At 41.7% G+C, this 18,892-nt stretch overlaps 1 protein-coding gene across 5 annotated transcripts in view; it reads left to right on the forward strand.

Moving 5' to 3' along the window:
• Positions 1–18,892, forward strand: part of LOC144524678 (mitogen-activated protein kinase kinase kinase kinase 4) — a 92,195-nt gene that overhangs the window by 35,699 nt on the left and 37,604 nt on the right. Inside the window, exons 13-18 of one of the 5 annotated variants that reach the window (XM_078261103.1) lie at positions 1,386–1,502; positions 3,210–3,344; positions 6,879–6,944; positions 14,868–15,188; positions 16,933–17,067; positions 17,343–17,477. In XM_078261103.1, coding sequence (XP_078117229.1) covers positions 1,386–1,502; positions 3,210–3,344; positions 6,879–6,944; positions 14,868–15,188; positions 16,933–17,067; positions 17,343–17,477 — 909 coding nt within the window. Of the gene's footprint in view, positions 1–1,385; positions 1,503–3,209; positions 3,345–6,878; positions 6,945–11,828; positions 13,457–13,855; positions 14,807–14,867; positions 15,189–16,932; positions 17,068–17,342; positions 17,478–18,892 lie in introns of those variants that run through there. The other 4 variants (XM_078261104.1, XM_078261105.1, XM_078261106.1 and 1 more) reach the window with 4 other exon arrangements.

An 18,892-nucleotide genomic window follows, 5' to 3' on the forward strand; every position in this document is an offset into this window, starting at 1 on the left:
GTGGATGGCATTGTTCCACTTCACTATTTTCTTTACAAATCATAGACTAAATGATGAACCGAGACAATAATTGGCAGATGAATCGATAACGATAAAAAAGAATTGGTAATTATTAGTAATGGAGTCACACTGTAGTTTAGTTACAAGTTCTGCTTTCAGAACAGCAAGTTGAGGTTTAGTCATTTCATTCATTTAGCCGTTTGTCACACAAGACATTTGCAAATCATCTCAACTCAAATGGGGAAAGTCGTAGTCAGTCGGAGAGTGACGACCAGAATGTCCAGTCTGAGCTCTAATCCCATATTAAAGTTGTAGGTGTAATCGGCTCATATCACAGTTGGAACAGAAGGTCATTTCACCCTGGATCCAAGTCAAACATCATTCAGTTGTTGGTTTTACTAGTGCAGAAGTTAACTTGGTTGACATTGGCCACGTCCACACGTACAAAAACAATCTTTTTTTTCCCCCGTCTTCCCTGGAACAGCGTTTTTAAAAAAAAGTGCGTCCACACAGATCCATTTGTAAAAGACTCAACACACTACTTCATATTCCAGGCCTATAGGTGGCGCTGTTTCTGCTACAGACATTCACCAAAAACGGAGAAGAAGAGCATAGTCTCCAGTCACTCCCAATCACAACATGATAGACTATAATAACTTTCACCACTGCTTATTTTATAAAGGCCGCCGCAAGAAAACGTGTCTTTGTTTACATTGTATAATGTGCTGTTGAATTGCTTTTTATTTTGCAATTCTGTCTGCCATCAGACATGATTGCAGCACGCGAGCTAGCAGAGCTAATGTTAGCGCGCTAACGCTGCTAGCAAACATTGGCAGTCAAACAAATATCAATGATCCAATGTCTCTTTGATAATCTACACGTTTTTCTTGCGGTAGCCTTTCTACAATAAGCCGTGCTAAAAGTTACAATAATCCGTTCAAGGAGTTGATCAGCAGACAGATTAGCTAGCTAGTCGATAAGTTGTCTACTTCCACTTTATAAACAGCTAACCATAGCAGCCAACGTTAACGTTATGTCCCTGCTGGAGCTTCAGTTACTTCAGCGATGTTTAACGTTAGCTACATAACGTTAGCTACATAACGTTAGCGGTCGAAGGGTGTGGCGATGACATCATCGATACGCACGTATGCTGCTTCACCGTCCAAACGAAGCCAAAAGGGAGCCGTTTTTGAATTTTTTCATCCTGGGACCAGGTTTTGAGAGTGCGTTTTCAGACAGGATTCGTTTGGACGATTGGCCAAAAAAAAAGCGTCTCTATATATATATATTTAACCTTAAAATCAAAGACTTCAGAGTGAGTGTGAAAAGCCTACTGTGCCATTTTTCTTATATGTATTTTAACTACGATCCTACTTCCTGTTGAGGCATTGCAGCAGCACAGGCAGCAGTTGGCGGAGCAGGAGCGATACAAGCAGCAGTTGCTGGCCGACAGACAGAAGAGGATCCAACAGGAACATGAACAGCGGCAAAAGTTAGAGGACGTAAGTGCTGCTTATTCACACTCTCCTTCTGTATTCACTCAGCCTTTAGCGCAGGAAAATATGCGCTATGCGATAACGTTGAATATCGCGCTAACAATATTATTTGCGTTAAATAAAACCGATATTAAAGCGTACCCAGTTCTTTTCAGTATTCTGCTGAAGTACATCAAATTGCTTGTTGAATTTAAAACAAATGAAAGGAAATCATTTCCCTACAGTCTTTTATGTAACAAAGTTAACATTAAATTGAATATAAAAAGCACGATTAAAAAATTACAGTTACATTTTAAAGTGCAGTTTTCTGCTTATATTTTCTTTCAACTGACACAAAAAAATCTCTGAGCGTTTTTGGCGATGTGTTTATTGCGCCAGTTGATATGATGACGATTTAACAATCTATTGTGCAGCCCTAGCAGGTTGTACTCCTTAAAATGTCACTTTATGAGGTTTTTTAACATTAATATGAGTTCCCCCAGCCTGCCTATGGTCCCCCAGTGGCTAGAAATGGTGATAGGTGTAAACCGTGCCCTGGGTATCCTGCTCTGCCTTTGAGAAAATGAAAGCTCAGATGGGCCGATCTGGACTCTTCCCTTTATGATGTCATAAGGGGAAAGGTTACCTCCCCTTTCTCTGCTTTGCCCGCCCAGAGAATTTGGCCCGCCCATGAGAGAGAGAGAGACATCATGGCTTGCAAACAAGCGAAACATGGCAGTTGGTCAAGACCACACCCCCACCCTCCACCTTGCCCCCACCCTCCCTCCTCCTCAATAGCATTTGAAGCTACAGACACAGAAATGGCACATCCTAAAGAAAGCTCATTGTGGGACTGGCTCTAGTGGCTGTAATTCTGCACCAAGGCTGAATTTCGGGAAAGAGACTTCAGATACAGTATTAGGGGACCACTAAGGTCTATATAAAAGAGACTTCAGATACAGTATTAGGGGACCACAAAGGCCTATATAAAAGAGACTTCAGATACAGTATTAGGGGACCACTAAGGCCTATATAAAAGAGACTTCAGGATACAGTATTAGGGGACCACTAAGGTCTATATAAAAGAGACTTCAGATACAGTATTAGGGGGACCACTAAGGCCTATATAAAAGAGACTTCAGATACAGTATTAGGGGACCACTAAGGCCTATATAAAAGAGACTTCAGATACAGTATTAGGGGACCACTAAGGTCTATATAAAAGAGACTTCAGATACAGTATTAGGGGACCACTAAGGCCTATATAAAAGAGACTTCAGATACAGTATTAGGGGACCACTAAGGCCTATATAAAAGAGACTTCAGATACAGTATTAGGGGACCACTAAGGCCTATATAAAAGAGAGACTTCAGATACAGTATTAGGGGACCACTAAGGTCTATAAAAAAGAGACTTCAGATATAGTATTAGGGGACCACTAAGGCCTATATAAAAGAGACTTCAGATACAGTATTAGGGGACCACTAAGGCCTATATAAAAGAGACTTCAGATACAGTATTAGGGGACCACTAAGGCCTATATAAAAGCATCCAAAAAGTAGCATGTCATAGGAACTTTAAGAATGTCAGCAAAATGCCCACAAAAAGAAAATTCATATACTGCGACTAAGTGAACAATACCATTCACACATGCCAAGAAATAGTTTTGTAAATGGTGTTGGCTTGTCAGGGTGTATATTGTTGTGATCACCAGCACTATTTGCCGTTTCCAGCAGCAGAGGCGGCAGCTGGCAGACTGCGCCTTCCAGTGGGCGGAGCTTCAAGAGATTTTTCTTGGGGAGGAGTCTGATCCCCATGACAGCAGAATCGTATTGGATGAGAGAAACCGGAGGAGTGACAGGAGACAGGTAAAGATGAACTCGATACTATATAGAGTTTTTGAGGGCAGATGCTATAACTCATAATTTTATCATTATGAACATTGGAAGACAAAACTTTTTGAGATGGAAAGTGGCCTTTTGGACACCTTTCCAACAACTTTAATCCCATCGTAATGCAAGTGAGTGTTCTCATTTCTTTCTTTTTTTTAAATACATTTTACAAGTACGTGGGTGCTGCTTGAATAAAACCCTTGAAGAATTCATTATATACGAAAAGCGGCTCCATGTATAGTAACAATTTAACACGTTTCATAAATCCTGTTGCTCTGCTTCTATTCTGCGGTTTCCTTTTTTGAAGGTTTTTACTTCCATAAAGTTTCTATAAAACTATTTTTTATGTTAAAACATAATTTCATAATCCTACAGATCGGTGGACAATAAAAACAAATCACCTTTACTGTGAGAACGCGTTACAAAGCAACTGTGCCCGTGAAGACGTGTGCGTGAGGGTAAAGTGTCTATGCCAATTCCAGTCATTTAAAAAAACGATAGCTCTCTCTACTACATCAGAGGTTCCTTTTTTAAGTCATTCATTTGAACCCGTGCGTAATGAATCTATCCCACACACCAGTGCGTTTCAATAGGTGTATATTAACACCAAGGAGCATGTTAGGAACTGTGATTTCTTCATGTAGAAGACACTGTATTTCAATGCTATCAATATCTGTCTAGTTATATTATGTCTATCTGTGGGCTTGTGTGTGTGTGTGGCAGAGAGCTATATGTACGTATTAAATTCTGATTACACAAATGGCCTCTAAGTCATTAAGTTCAGCATGCTTGATGGATCTATCTGACGCTTCATTAAGTTTTAATGCATCTGCATTTAATTACGCGACAGGTTCAGTGAGTGTGTGATGCGGAGCCTTGTATTTTGTCAGAGGAAGAACTCGCCTTGGTGCAGCGTTTTCCAGTCATTTCACACATTGATTGATTTGGCGAGCATCACATCATATATTTCAGGGGCGTGTCCGTGGCTTAACGATGAGCGATGTGGTTTGAATCGCCCCACTGCTCGTGGACAGTGACCGATCAACTGTGTTGAAAAACCAAACAAAAAAAACACTCCCTGAACCGCTTCGTTATCATTTGCAAAAGGGGATAGTGTGAATTCCCTTTAACAGACGGGCAACCTGTCTATGGTCTACCCTGCCTAAATGGATGCTGGGAGATGTCCTGCCCCCTTGACCCAGATAAGTCGGTATAAAAAATAACTGGTTGGTTATGTGGTTTGCAGTGTCACTAGAGCTGCTATTTGTTACAGTGGTCGTATTGGATTCAATTTCAATTTAATTTTATTAATAGTATCAAATCATAACAAGAGTTATCTCAAGACACTTTACAGATAGAGTAGGTCTAGACCACACTCTATAATTTACAAAGACCCAACAATTCCAGTAATTCCCCCAAGAGCAAGCATTTAAGTGCAACAGTGGTGAGGAAAACTTCCTTTCAGGTAGAAACCTGGGACAGACCCAGGCTCTTGGTGGGCTGTGTCTGATGGTGCCGGTTGGGGGTGTGATGAACAGTGGCAATAATAGTCACAATAAAGATGATGGAACTATGACTAGAAATGGTAGTTGTAGTAGTTCATGGCGTAGCAGGGCACTGCAGGACGTTACAGGGTGTAGCAGGGCACTGCAGGGGCATAGCAAGACGGAGCAGGGCACTGCAGGACGTAGAAGGGCGTAGTAGGACGTAGGAGGGCACTGCGGGGCATAGCACGGCGTTGCAGGGCACTGTAGGACATAGCAAGATGGAGCAGGGCACTGCAGGGCATAGCAAGACGGCGCAGGGCATAGCAAGACGGAGCAGGGCGTAGCAGGGCACTGCAGAGCATAGCAGGTTGTAGCAGGGCATAGCAGGGTGCGGCGCAGCAATATCAGCGTTTTCTTTGCCTGATAACCGATAATGTTAGCTGCTGTATCTTAGCCCCCCAGTAACGTTAACCGGTGCGGGCTGACCTAATGTAGCTCCCGTACCCTGGCAGCAGCTAGGAAGTTAGGGAGGCTGGCTGGCTGTCTGGAAGAAGCACAGCCCATCAGGTGTCAGATCCCTGGAAAAGAGACAGCCAACTGGTTTGCAATTAACGTCAAGGATTTAAAATAGGGATAGACCTATTATGGGCCCCTGGACAATTATCGGGCCGTTTTTTGGCAGTTTGCATATGATCTGTATCAGCGTTGTATTTGCCTGATAACCGATTAAAGTTAATTAATTAGAAAGTGTGCTACTTTGGCTCTGCTACAGCTCTGTGTCTCTGTTTCACTCACCACTGAGTCTGACTTAAGGTCCCGCCCACAACACTATCTGACTGATCTTTTACTGTGTATTATGTTGTTATGAAGACACTAAGTAGAACCCTTTTGAACCATGCGCCCGGCGCACTGACCCTTTTTTCCACCGTCAAACTAGCAAAAGTGGATTTGGACACGCCCTAAACACACCTGCGCAAGGCGTTTAGATCGTTAAAATAGAGCCCTTTTGAGTGTAATGTCTCAAAGAATTGGATGCATCGCCATGATGAATTGGAGGAATTGTAATCACTTTGTTGATTCCCTGACTTTTCATCTAGCGTCAAAATGGCCATTTGTCCAATACTTTGGTTTAGAATTGATTAGCAGATGCTAGCATGCCAACACGTAAAACTAAGATGGTGAATATGGTCTACATTATACCTGCTGAACATCAACACTAAACATTGTCACTGTGAGCATGTTAGCATTCTGATGCTAGCATTTAGCTCACCTTGGACCTTTGACAAACTGAGAATTTTTTTTTTTTTATAGTATTTTCTGACTTTTTATAGTTTTATATAGACCAAACAATTCATGTAATCTAGCAGATTAATCGATCCATTTTTAGTTGCAGCCCTAATGCTCACCTCGGGTTATGACTCAAACTTTTGTCATCAAAAGTACAAAGTTCATTATGGAACTTTTGCCATCCAGTCAAGCTGCCATTTCAGCGTAAACTCTGTCGAATGTGACTCTTAAGAGCCAAGCTGAACAAACATTATTTAGAGGCACCCACCAGTAGCAGAACATCAACATGAACATAATTTAGTGCAGCAACTGCAAATATTTAAATAGAGTAGATTGTATTAAACATTGTAAATGTGACTATAATCCAGTTGGGACTAATAACATACGAGGATTTTTCAGGAGAAATTCAAGAAAGAGGTCATAATGAAATATTTAGAGTTGAGGGCGTTGGCTCAAAGCTGCATGTCATCTTGCACACTCTGAACATTTTAGTTCCCACCTCTCAGAATTCTGCTCAAGACCTTAGCATACCCTGATTAAAGTAAGCCTCTGAGCGTGTGTTTGTTTCGTTGTTGCCAGTGTTTTGCTCTTCTTGTGAGGACCGTACAGGAATACAAGTGTGGAGCGAGAGGATTTGAATTAAGGTAAAATGTAGTTGTTAGGGTTAAAAAAAAAAAAAGTCTTAAGTCAACCGTGTGTGTGTGTCTGTGTCTGTGTCTGTGTCTGTCTTCAACAGGACCAGGCAGGCAGACAGCCGAGTGCCGATGTGTCAATGAGGCCTCTGGACTCCGCCACAGAGCAGGTAACAACCCTTCACTCTATATTTTTTATGTACTTGTAACGACTTCCTCCATTTTTTTTTTAAATGAGTGAGGGAAGGTGTGATTTATTTTGAAAGATTCAGAGTGGGCTGATTCTTCATGCTGCTGATGGTTTCAGTCAGTAACACCCATTGCGGTGTGGGCTTGTGTATGTGAGTGTGTGTGTGTGTGTGTGTGTGTGTGTGTGTGTGTGTGTGTGTACCTTTCAGTTGGATGTTATTACTTTCGTTCGTTTATTTTATTATTTTTTTTTTGTCTATCTATCTCTTAGGTGATCGTTTCTTTCTGTTTTTCATCAGTTCTACATGTCTTCCAACATTTATGTTTTTCATATACGGCCTAATATATATGTTCATGTTTGCCTTGTTTATTATATGTTATTTTCCAGGCACAAATTCCAAACCTCTTGTTCCACCTTCTCAATTGTGAGACTCTTCTGCTTTTGGTTGCCTTTTGACATAGTAAACTCAACGTTTTTGGGGTTTGGACTTTAGGTCGGACAAAACAAGACATTCAAAGACATCATCTGGGGCTTAATGAGTTTGAGATGAGCATTTTTCTGACATTTCATAGATCAAATGATTAATCGATTGTTGTAGAAACTGATCTGCGGCTTTTATATATGAAAAAAGGATGTGATGACTTCTGAAGTAGCGATGCTCCCACTTTGATGATATGAGTAGTTCACTTTGTCACGTCAAGTAAAAGAGAATAGAATAAGAGAATAAAAATGGAAAAGCAAAATAAATAATCTCCGAGTGTCTTTATACTGTACATATTTTAAATGATAAGAGACGGTGTGTTTGAGTCAGGCTCTGGATTCCTGAAACCCCTGCTGGGGCTGGAAAAGTTCATCATTTTGAAGTTCTCATTTGAGCAGGCAGTACAAGATTGGAGTTTTTAATTCTCTATTTGTCTGAAATTTCCCAGACAACAGTGACACATACCGCACTGTACCGGCAGAGTCAGATCTTGACAAGCTTTTAAGCCAGTGCTTATCACAGCATGCCATCACTTTTGTTTTAAAGCCTTCCCTCGCCATCTCTCTCTCTCTGTCTCTCCGCTGATCCCAGCATGCCTTCTCTCTCCTTTCCTCCCTCATTTCCTCCCTTTATCCCCTCCCTCCGTCGTTCACAGCATGTAACTCTTTTATTTTCCGCATCTCTGTTTCGACTCGTCTCTGTTTTTCTTCCAAAAATGTGACTATGTAACTCAGTAGGTGTTTCCGACATACAAATCCCTAAACCGGGTCTCTTTTCTTTCTCAAACACTTTCTCTCATCCCCAAGTCCTTGATCTTTCTGTTCTCGTCTCCTGTCTGACACGTCGAGCCCTGGTGTTATGATTGCGTGGTATAATGAGAGTTCCTCTCGATTATTATTACTCCGTAGCCTGTAGATTCAAAACATGAAAGAAATTGAACATCATTAATTTGAAAAGAGTGGTAAAGGATGATTCATTTTGCGATTATTTGTTTTTTTTTTATGGCTCCAGCCCACTGCGGAACTAAACAGATGGAAGCATGGCTATACATATTATGTCTGTTACAATCACAAACAAACTGTCACGGATTCACTTTGAGATTACTTGGCTGTATGATTTTCATCTCTAATATGCAATAATTATAGTAAACTTAAAGGTCCCATGGCATGAACATTTTAAAAAAAGTTTTTTAACATTGATATGAGTTCCCCCAGCCTGCCTATGGTCCCCCAGTGGCTAGAAATGGTGATAGGTGTAAACCGAGCCCTGGGTATCCTGCTCTGCCTTTGAGAAAATGAAAGCTCAGATGGGCCAATCTGGAATCTTCCCTTTATGATGTCATTTCTCTGCTTTGCCCACCCAGAGAATTTGGCCCACCCATGAGAGAGAGACATCATGGCTTGCAAACAAGCGAAGCATGGCAGTTGGTCAAGGCCACACCCCCACCCTCCACCTTGCCCCCCTCTCCTCCTCAATAGCATTTAAAGCTACAGACACAGAAATGGCACATCCTAAGGAAAGTGGTCCCCAGTATTAGGGACCACTAAGGCCTATATAAAAGAGACTTCAGATACAGTATTAGGGGACCACTAAGGCCTATATAAAAGAGACTTCAGATACAGTATTAGGGGACCACGAAGGCCTATATAAAAGAGACTTCAGATACAGTATTAGAGGACCACTAAGGCCTATATAAAAGAGACTTCAGATACAGTATTAGGGGACCACTAAGGCCTATATAAAAGAGACTTCAGATACAGTATTAGGGGACCACTAAGGCCTATATAAAAGAGACTTCAGATATAGTATTAGAGGACCACTAAGGTCTATATAAAAGAGACTTCAGATACAGTATTAGAGGACCACTAAGGTCTATATAAAAGAGACTTCAGATACAGTATTAGGGGACCACTAAGGTCTATATAAAAGAGACTTCAGATACAGTATTAGGGGACCACTAAGGTCTATATAAAAGCATCCAAAAAGCAGCATGTCATAGGACCTTTACCATAGATGCTGTTTCTTCTTTGGAGAGTTTTGTTGCCATTTAGTGTGTGTCCTTTTTTAATACTTACCCAACTTATTTGAAGATAGTTTGTACATACACAGTAGCGTGGTGAGTTGGGGCTCCCCTCTGTTCTCTCTGACTTTCATTTCTCCCACTTGTCATGCCAGCTATGACATATTTAGCTGCTTCCGTTGTCACCACACCATCAATTATTGGTTTGCCCTCTGTTGCCATCGTTAATGGAGACATGGAGGCTCTGTATTTTAACTGCTAAGCTCTGTATGCATAAAGGTTTAACAGCTCTAATATCAGTGTGTGTCACATGAGCTGTGAATACCGTAATTTAACCTTAAAGGTCCTATGACATGCTGCTTTTTGGATGTTTTTGTATAGGCTTTAGTGGTCCCCTAATACTGTATCTGAAGTCTCTTTTATATAGCCCTTAGTGGTCCCCTAATACTGTATCTGAAGTCTCTTTTATATAGACCTTAGTGGTCCCCTAATACTGTATCTGAAGTCTCTTTCCCGAAATTCAGCCTTGGTGCAGAATTACACCTACTAGAGCCAGTCCCACAATGAGCTTTCCTTAGGATGTGCCATTTCTGTGTCTGTAGCTTTAAATGCTATTGAGGAGGAGAAAGGGGGGGCAAGGTGGAGGGTGGGGGTGTGGCCTTGACCAACTGCCATGCTTCGCTTGTTTGCAAGCCATGATGTTTCTCTTTCTCATGGGCGGGCCAAATTCTCTGGGCGGGCAAAGCAGAGAAAGGGGAGGTAACCTTTCCCCTTATGACATCATAAAGGGAAGATTCCAGATCGGCCCATCTGAGCTTTCATTTTCTCAAAGGCAGAGCATGATACCCAGGGCTCGGTTTACACCTATCACCATTTCTAGCCACTGGGGGACCATAGGCAGTAGGGTTGGGTAACGTTTGGATTTTTACGATTCCGATGCTGAACCAGTACTTTTAAAACGATTCCGATTCCTAAACCGATTCTTGAAAAATGACATCAAAGAAAGGCTCTTTAATAGATGTGGTAGTCGTAATATGCTTTTACGTCCGTTTTGGTGAACCCAGAGGGAAAATATGGCATTTTAAAAGTAGCCTACATTTACGGTAGCTAGCTAACGGTAGACTACAGAGAAAGTGTGATATTTTTACGTCTGTTTCGGAGCGACAGAGGGAAAATATTTCAGTCGACACATTAAGTGGAACCGAAATTTGCGTTCTAATCCTATTCTAATTCATCCTACCGGTTGCGTAGGAACCGATTCCATAGTGGGACCGGGTTTCGATACTTTGAGTATTAGCCCATATATTTTTATTTTTGTCTCCATCTTTATCACTGTGTAAGTTACCATTAAGAGCAACTAGGCATTCTTATTCAAGTCACCATTCTTAAGTGGTAATTTGGATGGTACATTGCAGATAGCTGCCATTGAGTGTTTGGTAATAAAGTTGTGAAAATAGGTCTCGTTCCCAGGGACCAAGAAAGCTGTCCTGTTACCATGGCTAGGGTGCTGTTGTTAGTTGACTGTGTGTCCTCTCATTCTCAAGAAACGGCATTAAAAAGCTGGTGCTTTCCCCTCCTACAGCAGCATTCCCATACATCTCATCTCATCTAGTTGGCATGTGGCAGCCATGTTCATGTCTGAGGTGGACAGAATGATGACACACAATGGTTGTTTGAAATTGCATACGAACGTACTGCGTACTACATTCTCTAAGCATTTACTGCATACTAAAAGAGCTGTGCGCAGAGGCAGTATCGTAGCCTGTGACAGGGGTCTTTAATGTTTTTTAAGCCCAGGACCCCTTAACTGAAAGAGAGACGGATCAGGGACCCCCTACTACATATATTGTATAAAATGAAGTTCCATATTAAACTGGGCCTACAATAATCTGTAGGGCAGCCTAAAGCCTTTATACATAGCCTTTTTGCATAGAATATTAAGCTATTAAAAGCCTAATAATTGATGTTTTAATGTTAAAACATAAATGTGGCACAGTGGATTAATTAATTAATCAACTATCTGTTGATGGCTATTTTAGTGACTACCTTGCCAATACGCCAGCAAGCCTATCATCAGTGGGGATTTATATTTGCTAGTAATATGACTTTTACATTTTTGAAAAAAACTTTAAAAACAATAATTTGGCAGCCCCCCCTACATTGACTCTGAGGACCCCCTGTTGAAGATCCCTGGCCTATGAGGTTATTCCTAGTTGAAACTTTACCCAATACCCTGCCGTGACGACGTGAAATATAGTTGCCGATGTTTCACTCTAAAGACCTCTTTACAGTCACCGCACCCAACCTGTCGCGCGCCAATGTGACATAAAAATGACGTAGACCACTCTATTTTTTTTTTTCAGCGGCGCGCGACAAAGCGGAAACGGGAAGCATGGACGAGTTCGAGGGCAACCGGATGCCAGGACTCTGAGTGACTGCAAGTCTCTCTTGTAAACTTACTGGGTTAAGATGAGCTCTTTTTGTTGAGGTGTAATGAAAAAGGCTTGATCTGACGAAGTAGGTCGTCGAATCGTTCAGACATTCCGAAGTATTCAAAGTGCTTCTCTTTCTTTCTTCGCCGTTGTTTACCTTTTCTTCTTCTTCTTCTAGTCCGTAGAAATAGCAAGGTCGGTAGCCTTTCCTCATTAGCGCCACCTCTGTTCAGGAGAAGATTGCATCTAGTGTCGCGACCACCACGCGCGAGTATAAACAGTTCCGGCGCTCCCATGACTTCACACTGGCGTGCGACAGGTCCGAAACGGCGAGCATACCGAGCCTCTAAGGAGACTAATATATTGTTAAAATTAAAATATCTTTGATGATTCATGCAAGATTAGAATCTTTTTGCATGGCACGTTTTTGGGGGGTGGCTGTGGGTCAGAGGTAGAGCGGGTCGGCCCTCAGCCACAAGATTGGCGGTTCGATCCCAGGCTCCACCGGGCCACGCGTCGACACTGAACCCCAAGTCGTTCTCCGGACGCTGTATGCGGCTGCTGGGTTAAATGCAGAGACTGAATTTCGCTACATTGTATCATTGTACGTCACGAATAATATAGATTCTTTCTTCTTCTGAACGATTAAGTATGCCGTTACCAGCAGACTGTTTACATTGAAGTATACTCAAGCAAAATGACGAGTAACGTAGATCACGAATGTAAATCAACATTACCTCTTCCACTCAGTTTAATATTTTCCGGTATTATTTTCAGGCAAATTAAAATGACTATAACTATTTTAGTGTTAAATATTTTGCGACAGTACATTATATATGTGAACTCTCACGCTTTTGCTCGTACTGTACCTTAACGCCACTCACCATCATTCGTCATTATTTTATCTAACCGGTCGATTATTTTTAACCGCCTGCCTCGCAGTCCACCACAGCCCAGTCTGAAGAGATGCAATTCATTTTGGGGCGGTTGAGAATGTCGATTAGGCTCACGTATCATCCTTAGACATTTTTGCTAATCTGGATACATGACGATCCATCTCGCATACACATAATCTACATACTGTGCCGTTGGAACGCACTACATACTCAATTTTCCAGCAACCTTAGTATGAATATTTTAGTATGTTAGTATGTGATTTCAAACAGCGCTCACGTATTTCTCTCTGCTCTAGTGGTGTTAGAGAAAGTACCTTTCAGGGTTACGATAGTAGTGAGGAATTGGAGTGTGTGTGTGCATCTCTGTGAACTTCCTGGATGAGTAAATAATGTGCATAGTGCAGTGCATACATACTGTATAGTACACAGACTCCTTCCAAGAGTTTGCCTCTGTTGCTCTACTGACTGAGATTGACAGTAGTGTCTTACATTAATATATTTTTCATTTTTATGTGCCTAGCCTCAGGGCAAATCAAACCAAAAAGGCTTCTGTGTAACTTTATATCCACTGGGCTGTTTAGGCAAGCCTGGAGCTCAGTCTCTGTGCTGATTTTCACAAACTTCAAATCATTTTATGACTAATGTACATAAATGCAACGTCTATGAAAAATGTGCCATCCTTTTTATTCACCCTCCTGGAAATATAAAATGGCTGTTATTTTACAGACAAGACAATCAAGAGTTGTGAGATGTAGATGACGGCAGTGCTTCTTTATTTGTGCTTTTATTGCATTTCCTCTGGAGGAAGTTGTGCTTGCAAATCAGATTCTCTAGCCAGAGAGCCAGCTGCTGTCACATGTCCAAGCTGCGTTGCCAGCGCTCGACTGATTGCCATTTAATGAGTTATTCTGTTTGTCCCCGTTTTTACACCGAAGAAGTGAATCGAATCGGCGGCGTCTTCCTTACTGTATGTGCTTCTTTGATTGTGTGTCCCAACAAGTGTGATGATCCAATGTACGCTCTATGATGTCTTCATGCAACAACCATGGCTTGTTTTGTCAGTTTCTACAGAACCTGGGAGTGTCCATTGTGTTCAAAACTAGCATGTACACATGCACAACATCCACTTCCTTTGCACTGAAAACTTACGAATAGCATATTCACCACATATTTTTATTGTTATACTCTTTTTATTGATCCCCAATGGGGAAATTCCAATTTACACTCGGTTTGTTAGAACTTCTTAGCTCTTACTGTCGCTGTCAATTGTTCCTTAATTGGAACATAATGACTCTTGAAGCTGAAATGCCATGATGCTCACTTAATCCTCGTGATTTTCCTTCTGAAGTCAAATTTGATTAGCAACATTAGGCTGTTCTACCATATTAGTATGTAGGCCATTTGAAAATATTGTCATTCAACAAAAATATGGAACACGTAATTAAATCTGATTAAATGAAATGAATTACATCAGTTGAAAATGACACTTATGTTTTATGATAGTGCATGTGTTGGCAATTTGGTCATGCAAAACTAGCTAGAAAGATTGAGGGCACAAATGTGCATGTTCACTATTGCCTCACAATACAGTATACATGCATACATACATACATACATACATACATTTAAGGATGGGCAATATATAGATGATATATCAATATATGAGGCTAGATAGCGTCTTAAATTCCAGATATCGTAATATGGCACTTTTTCTAGTTTTAAAGGCTGCATTACAGTAAAGTGATGTCATTTTCTGACCAGACTGTTCTAGCTGCTCTATTGTTGGACCTTAACCACTTAGTTATTATATTCACATTACTGATCATTAATTATCAAAACTCTCTTGTGTAAATATTTTGTTAAAGCACCAGTTGTCAACCCTACAATATTGTCGCAATATCGACATCAAGTTATTTGGTCAAAAATATTGTGATATTTCATTTTCTCCATATCGCCCAGCTATACATACATATATACATACTTACATACATACTATACATACAGTATATTATTTCATATATCCACTCCCAGGCTCTGGCAGTTTCTATGTGTGCTTTTCATGTTTGCTACATAGAGAGCCGTGGCTCCAAACCAGCTGCTTCAGCACAAGGCCCAGCTCTCCCAGCCACAAGCCAAGCCCCAGCCTCTGGCTCAGCATCAGCAGCCCTCAGCGGGCAGGAGATCGCACCGCACCCTACCCAAGGACCAAACCCAGCTCCTGTCGCTGCAGCACGACCACAGACACAGGGAGCGGGAGAGGCAGAGGCAGAGAGAAAAGCCGGTGGCAGCTGTCCAGAAGCTAACAGCTAATAGTGGGAGCACAGCTGCTGCTGCTGCTGCTGCTGCTACTGCTGCTTCCTCGCCCAGCCGCCCTGCAAACAGCCAGCGCTCAGCGGTAAAAGCCTGCCTTCCACAGCTGTCTAGAACCCTTTGTCACCTCTATATCCCACATCTTTCAGTCTGTCCCTCACTTGATTGAGTTTGATGATTTATTTTTTCCAATTTTTCTCGCATGTTTAGTTTCTTTTGTTTTATTGTGTACTCTCAATCCTTTTCCTCTACCGTTTGTTTGTCACGTCATCCTTATCTCAGTTGACAGGCCACTTTCAGCTAAAGGTCTCAAAGGTCTGGAGGAAGAAAGTCAAATGTTATGTAGACAGGAGTTCAGACCAGGACATTTCCCCAAGGAAGAACTGAGGGCAGAGCCTGGCACCGGTGCTCACTGTGTGACAATGCTGCCAGCGCTGACTTATCTACTTGTTGGTTTTGTTTTGATATCTCTACAATCTCAATTCAAAGCATCCGGTTTTTGACATGAAGCTATGACGATTTCATCAGCTTCATGTATTTTTAGATTTTTCATGTATATGCATGGTCGCGTATGCTGACTGTGTGTGTGTGTGTGTGTGTGTGTAGGGAGACAACATGTGGTCCATACACTCTATTCTTAGAAGAGTAGCTAAACCACACAGGGAACTTGAACAGGAAACGGACCAAAGGTGCCATCTCTAGAAGAAGGCATTTTTAAACAGCCGACAGTCAAATGGCTGAAAAGAAATCTGGTTTTATTTATTTATTTATTTCTTGATCCAGAACGCTGCTTGACCAAACAGATTATTGTGACAGTATGTGGTTATTCGTATGTCTGAGCTTTCGTCCCCTGTAACTTATCTCCCAGTGATCGGCATCAAAGTGCTCAAAATTCAACCATTGTTGTTTATGCTGACGTTGTTAATGCCTGATTCAGCAGCAAACCTACGGTACATCTGGAATTGGCAACTAAGAAAACCACTGAGCTGTAGGGTTTGTTTATGTGACGATGATTAGTGGCACTCTCTTCATGTCTGAGCCAGTATGTATAAAAACTTCTTTGAAATAGTTCCTAAACTTTGACCTAGGAGTCAAAAAATGAGTACTAAAAGTTGGGCCAAGAAGATTTGTATAAAGTAGTTGAGTAACTTTTAACACCGATTTTTAAGGTCATTCTAAAGTGCTGACTACAGTGACTCCAAAGTGTTGTAAACTATCGCCTGCAATCATGTCTACCCACAATACCCTCCCTAAACACTGAATCAGCCAGTTGCGAGCCTTCAAGTCATGGCTGCATTACAGTTTTATGCGCACTTCATTCAATAATTTGTGTGTGTGTGTTCTTGTTTAACTATATTCGTGGGGTCCAAAAACTGGGACTCCAGTATACTTGTGGGGTCCCGATCAGCTTTGTGGGGCCAAAATGCTGGACCCCACAAGTTTAAAGGGCTGTTTGAGGGTTAAGACTTGGTTTTAAGATTAGAATTAGGTTATGGTTAGGGTAAGGGTTAAGGTTAGGCATTTAGTTGTGATGGTTAAGGTAAGGGGCTAGGGAATGCATTATATCAATGGTGGGTCCCCACAAAGATAGTAAAACAGACGTGTGTGTGTGTGTGTACAGTATAAAGTGCATGTATGTATACATGTGTAGTATCGTTGGGCTTGTAGTGTGTATGAGAAAAAGAAATGTTGATCTTAGTGTGACTACCTGATTAAACAGAGGACTGAGTCAATCTTTCTATGATTCCATACACACACACACACACACACACACACACACACACACACACACACACACACACACGTCTTACATGTGTGTTATCTTTTAGATGGACTTCCAAGAATCAAACTTAGCCAGGCTGCTTTTGGCTGCTGGTCTGCCCAGCCAGATGCACTCTAGGCTGGGCTCGGGGAGCAGCTCTAGTCCTTGTACTCCAGCCCTGCAGAGAGCTCACCTCAACCAGGTATACACAGTTATACCACACCACATGTGCTCACTATTTCTCTACTGAATGCATCCTGCTCTCCTCTTCCTCTATTTCATATATTTCAGCAGTATTAAGTATTTTCTATTACCCGCTTCACTTATGGGATGTTTTTATACACATGATCCTTTATACCATTACCACTCAAAAATACTGCAGGTGAATCTTTAATTGTGGTAATGTGGCTAAATGTGATAATGTATGACTTAGAGTAACAAATGACCATGGGTGAACCTTTTATTTTAATCTCCCAGAATGCCAATCTGCGCTCCAGTCGAGACGCCCCTCACAGCAGCTCTATGTCAGATATGGCCATCTCCCCGTTGTCCCCATTCTCCTCCACGTCCCCAACTGATGATGTCTTCTGGGACTCCGGGACGCCACCGAAGGTGAGCAACGACTGGCCTATTATCCGCTGGATGACACGTTAGGGTTACATGCCAGCAGCTCCGAGGAATCGCATAAACGAGGCAAAAATTAAAGTGATCGAAAGAGGAAGTTGTTGTCATAGTCATGCTAGTCGCAAGATATAGCCTGCATCACATGAGATTGGCATTATGTGTTTGTGTGTGCTAAGCATCCTGTGTTGTGGTCGTAGCAAGCTAAGGAAGTGGTGCACAGAGCGTGCGTGTGTGTGTGTGTGTGTTCGTTCTAGGGACGTGGGAATGTTTGTGTGTATGCAGCAAGTTACTTCCAAAATGTAATACATTATAGATTACTAGTTACTGTCATTTGAGTAATTGGTTATATTACAATATTGCTGTCTTTGAATTGTAATGCTTTACACTACTTTTGCATTACTTTTAAGTTACTTTCACCAAAATAACAGTGGAAGTACAATGTGAGCAGGCAGCTTGTGAATTTCACCACGGGATCAACAGAGTCTCATCTTTTATTCATTCATCCACACCGCGGGACACAGATGTTGTCCGTACTGTCTCCGGTTCTGGCTCTGACCACGGCACAGCACCTCGCTTCAATGCGGCGTAATAACGCTCGTATGTCCATCTCGGAAATGTAGAATCGGTCTTTGCGATCACCTCAGCCATCAAAAATGCAGCAACAGGAAATAACGTTTCTCTTTCACAGTCAATTTATTTATAGAGCACATTTAAAACCAACCTAGGCTGAACAAAGTGCTGTACAAAGTTATATTATGTTATAAAAAACAAAGGAAGACAATAAAAATACAGACACAATGAACATCATACAAACAACACACTTCTATCCAAATGTCCCTAAACTAAATCATACGCCAAAGAATAAAAATGTCTTAAGACAAGACTTAAAGATCTCGGCAGTAGAGGAGGACCTAATATGAATGGGAAGTTTGTTCCAGAGTCTCGGGGCCACAACGGAGAAGGCACGATCACCCTTTGTTTTCATCCGAGCCTGTGGAACAGCTAAAAGGGAACCGATTAGACCATCTTAGGTTCCTGGAGGAGTGATGTAGGGTAAGGAGATCTATCTAGAGCAATATATAAAGGGGCCAATCCATGTAACGCCTTCAAAACCGATTCTATATTTGACCGGTAACCAGTGAAGAGAAGCCAATATCAGGGAGATATGATCCCTCCTTCTGGTACCAGTCAACAATCTAGCAGCCGCATTCTGGACAAGCTGCAGGCCTTGGTGAATTCTTAAAAAAACGAAACACTTATTACCGTGTTACAACAATAAGCAATACATCACTGTAATTGCATTGCCATTGTAACTCGTTACTCCCAACGCTGTGTGCATGCTTGGGGGAGGGGAGGGGTTGTGCTTTACCTCGAGGCTTGTTATAAAGTGCCTTTAACTAATG

This window comes from Sander vitreus, chromosome 10 (genome assembly GCF_031162955.1).
Source record: "Sander vitreus isolate 19-12246 chromosome 10, sanVit1, whole genome shotgun sequence".
In the NCBI taxonomy this organism is placed as follows: Eukaryota; Metazoa; Chordata; class Actinopteri; order Perciformes; family Percidae; genus Sander; species Sander vitreus.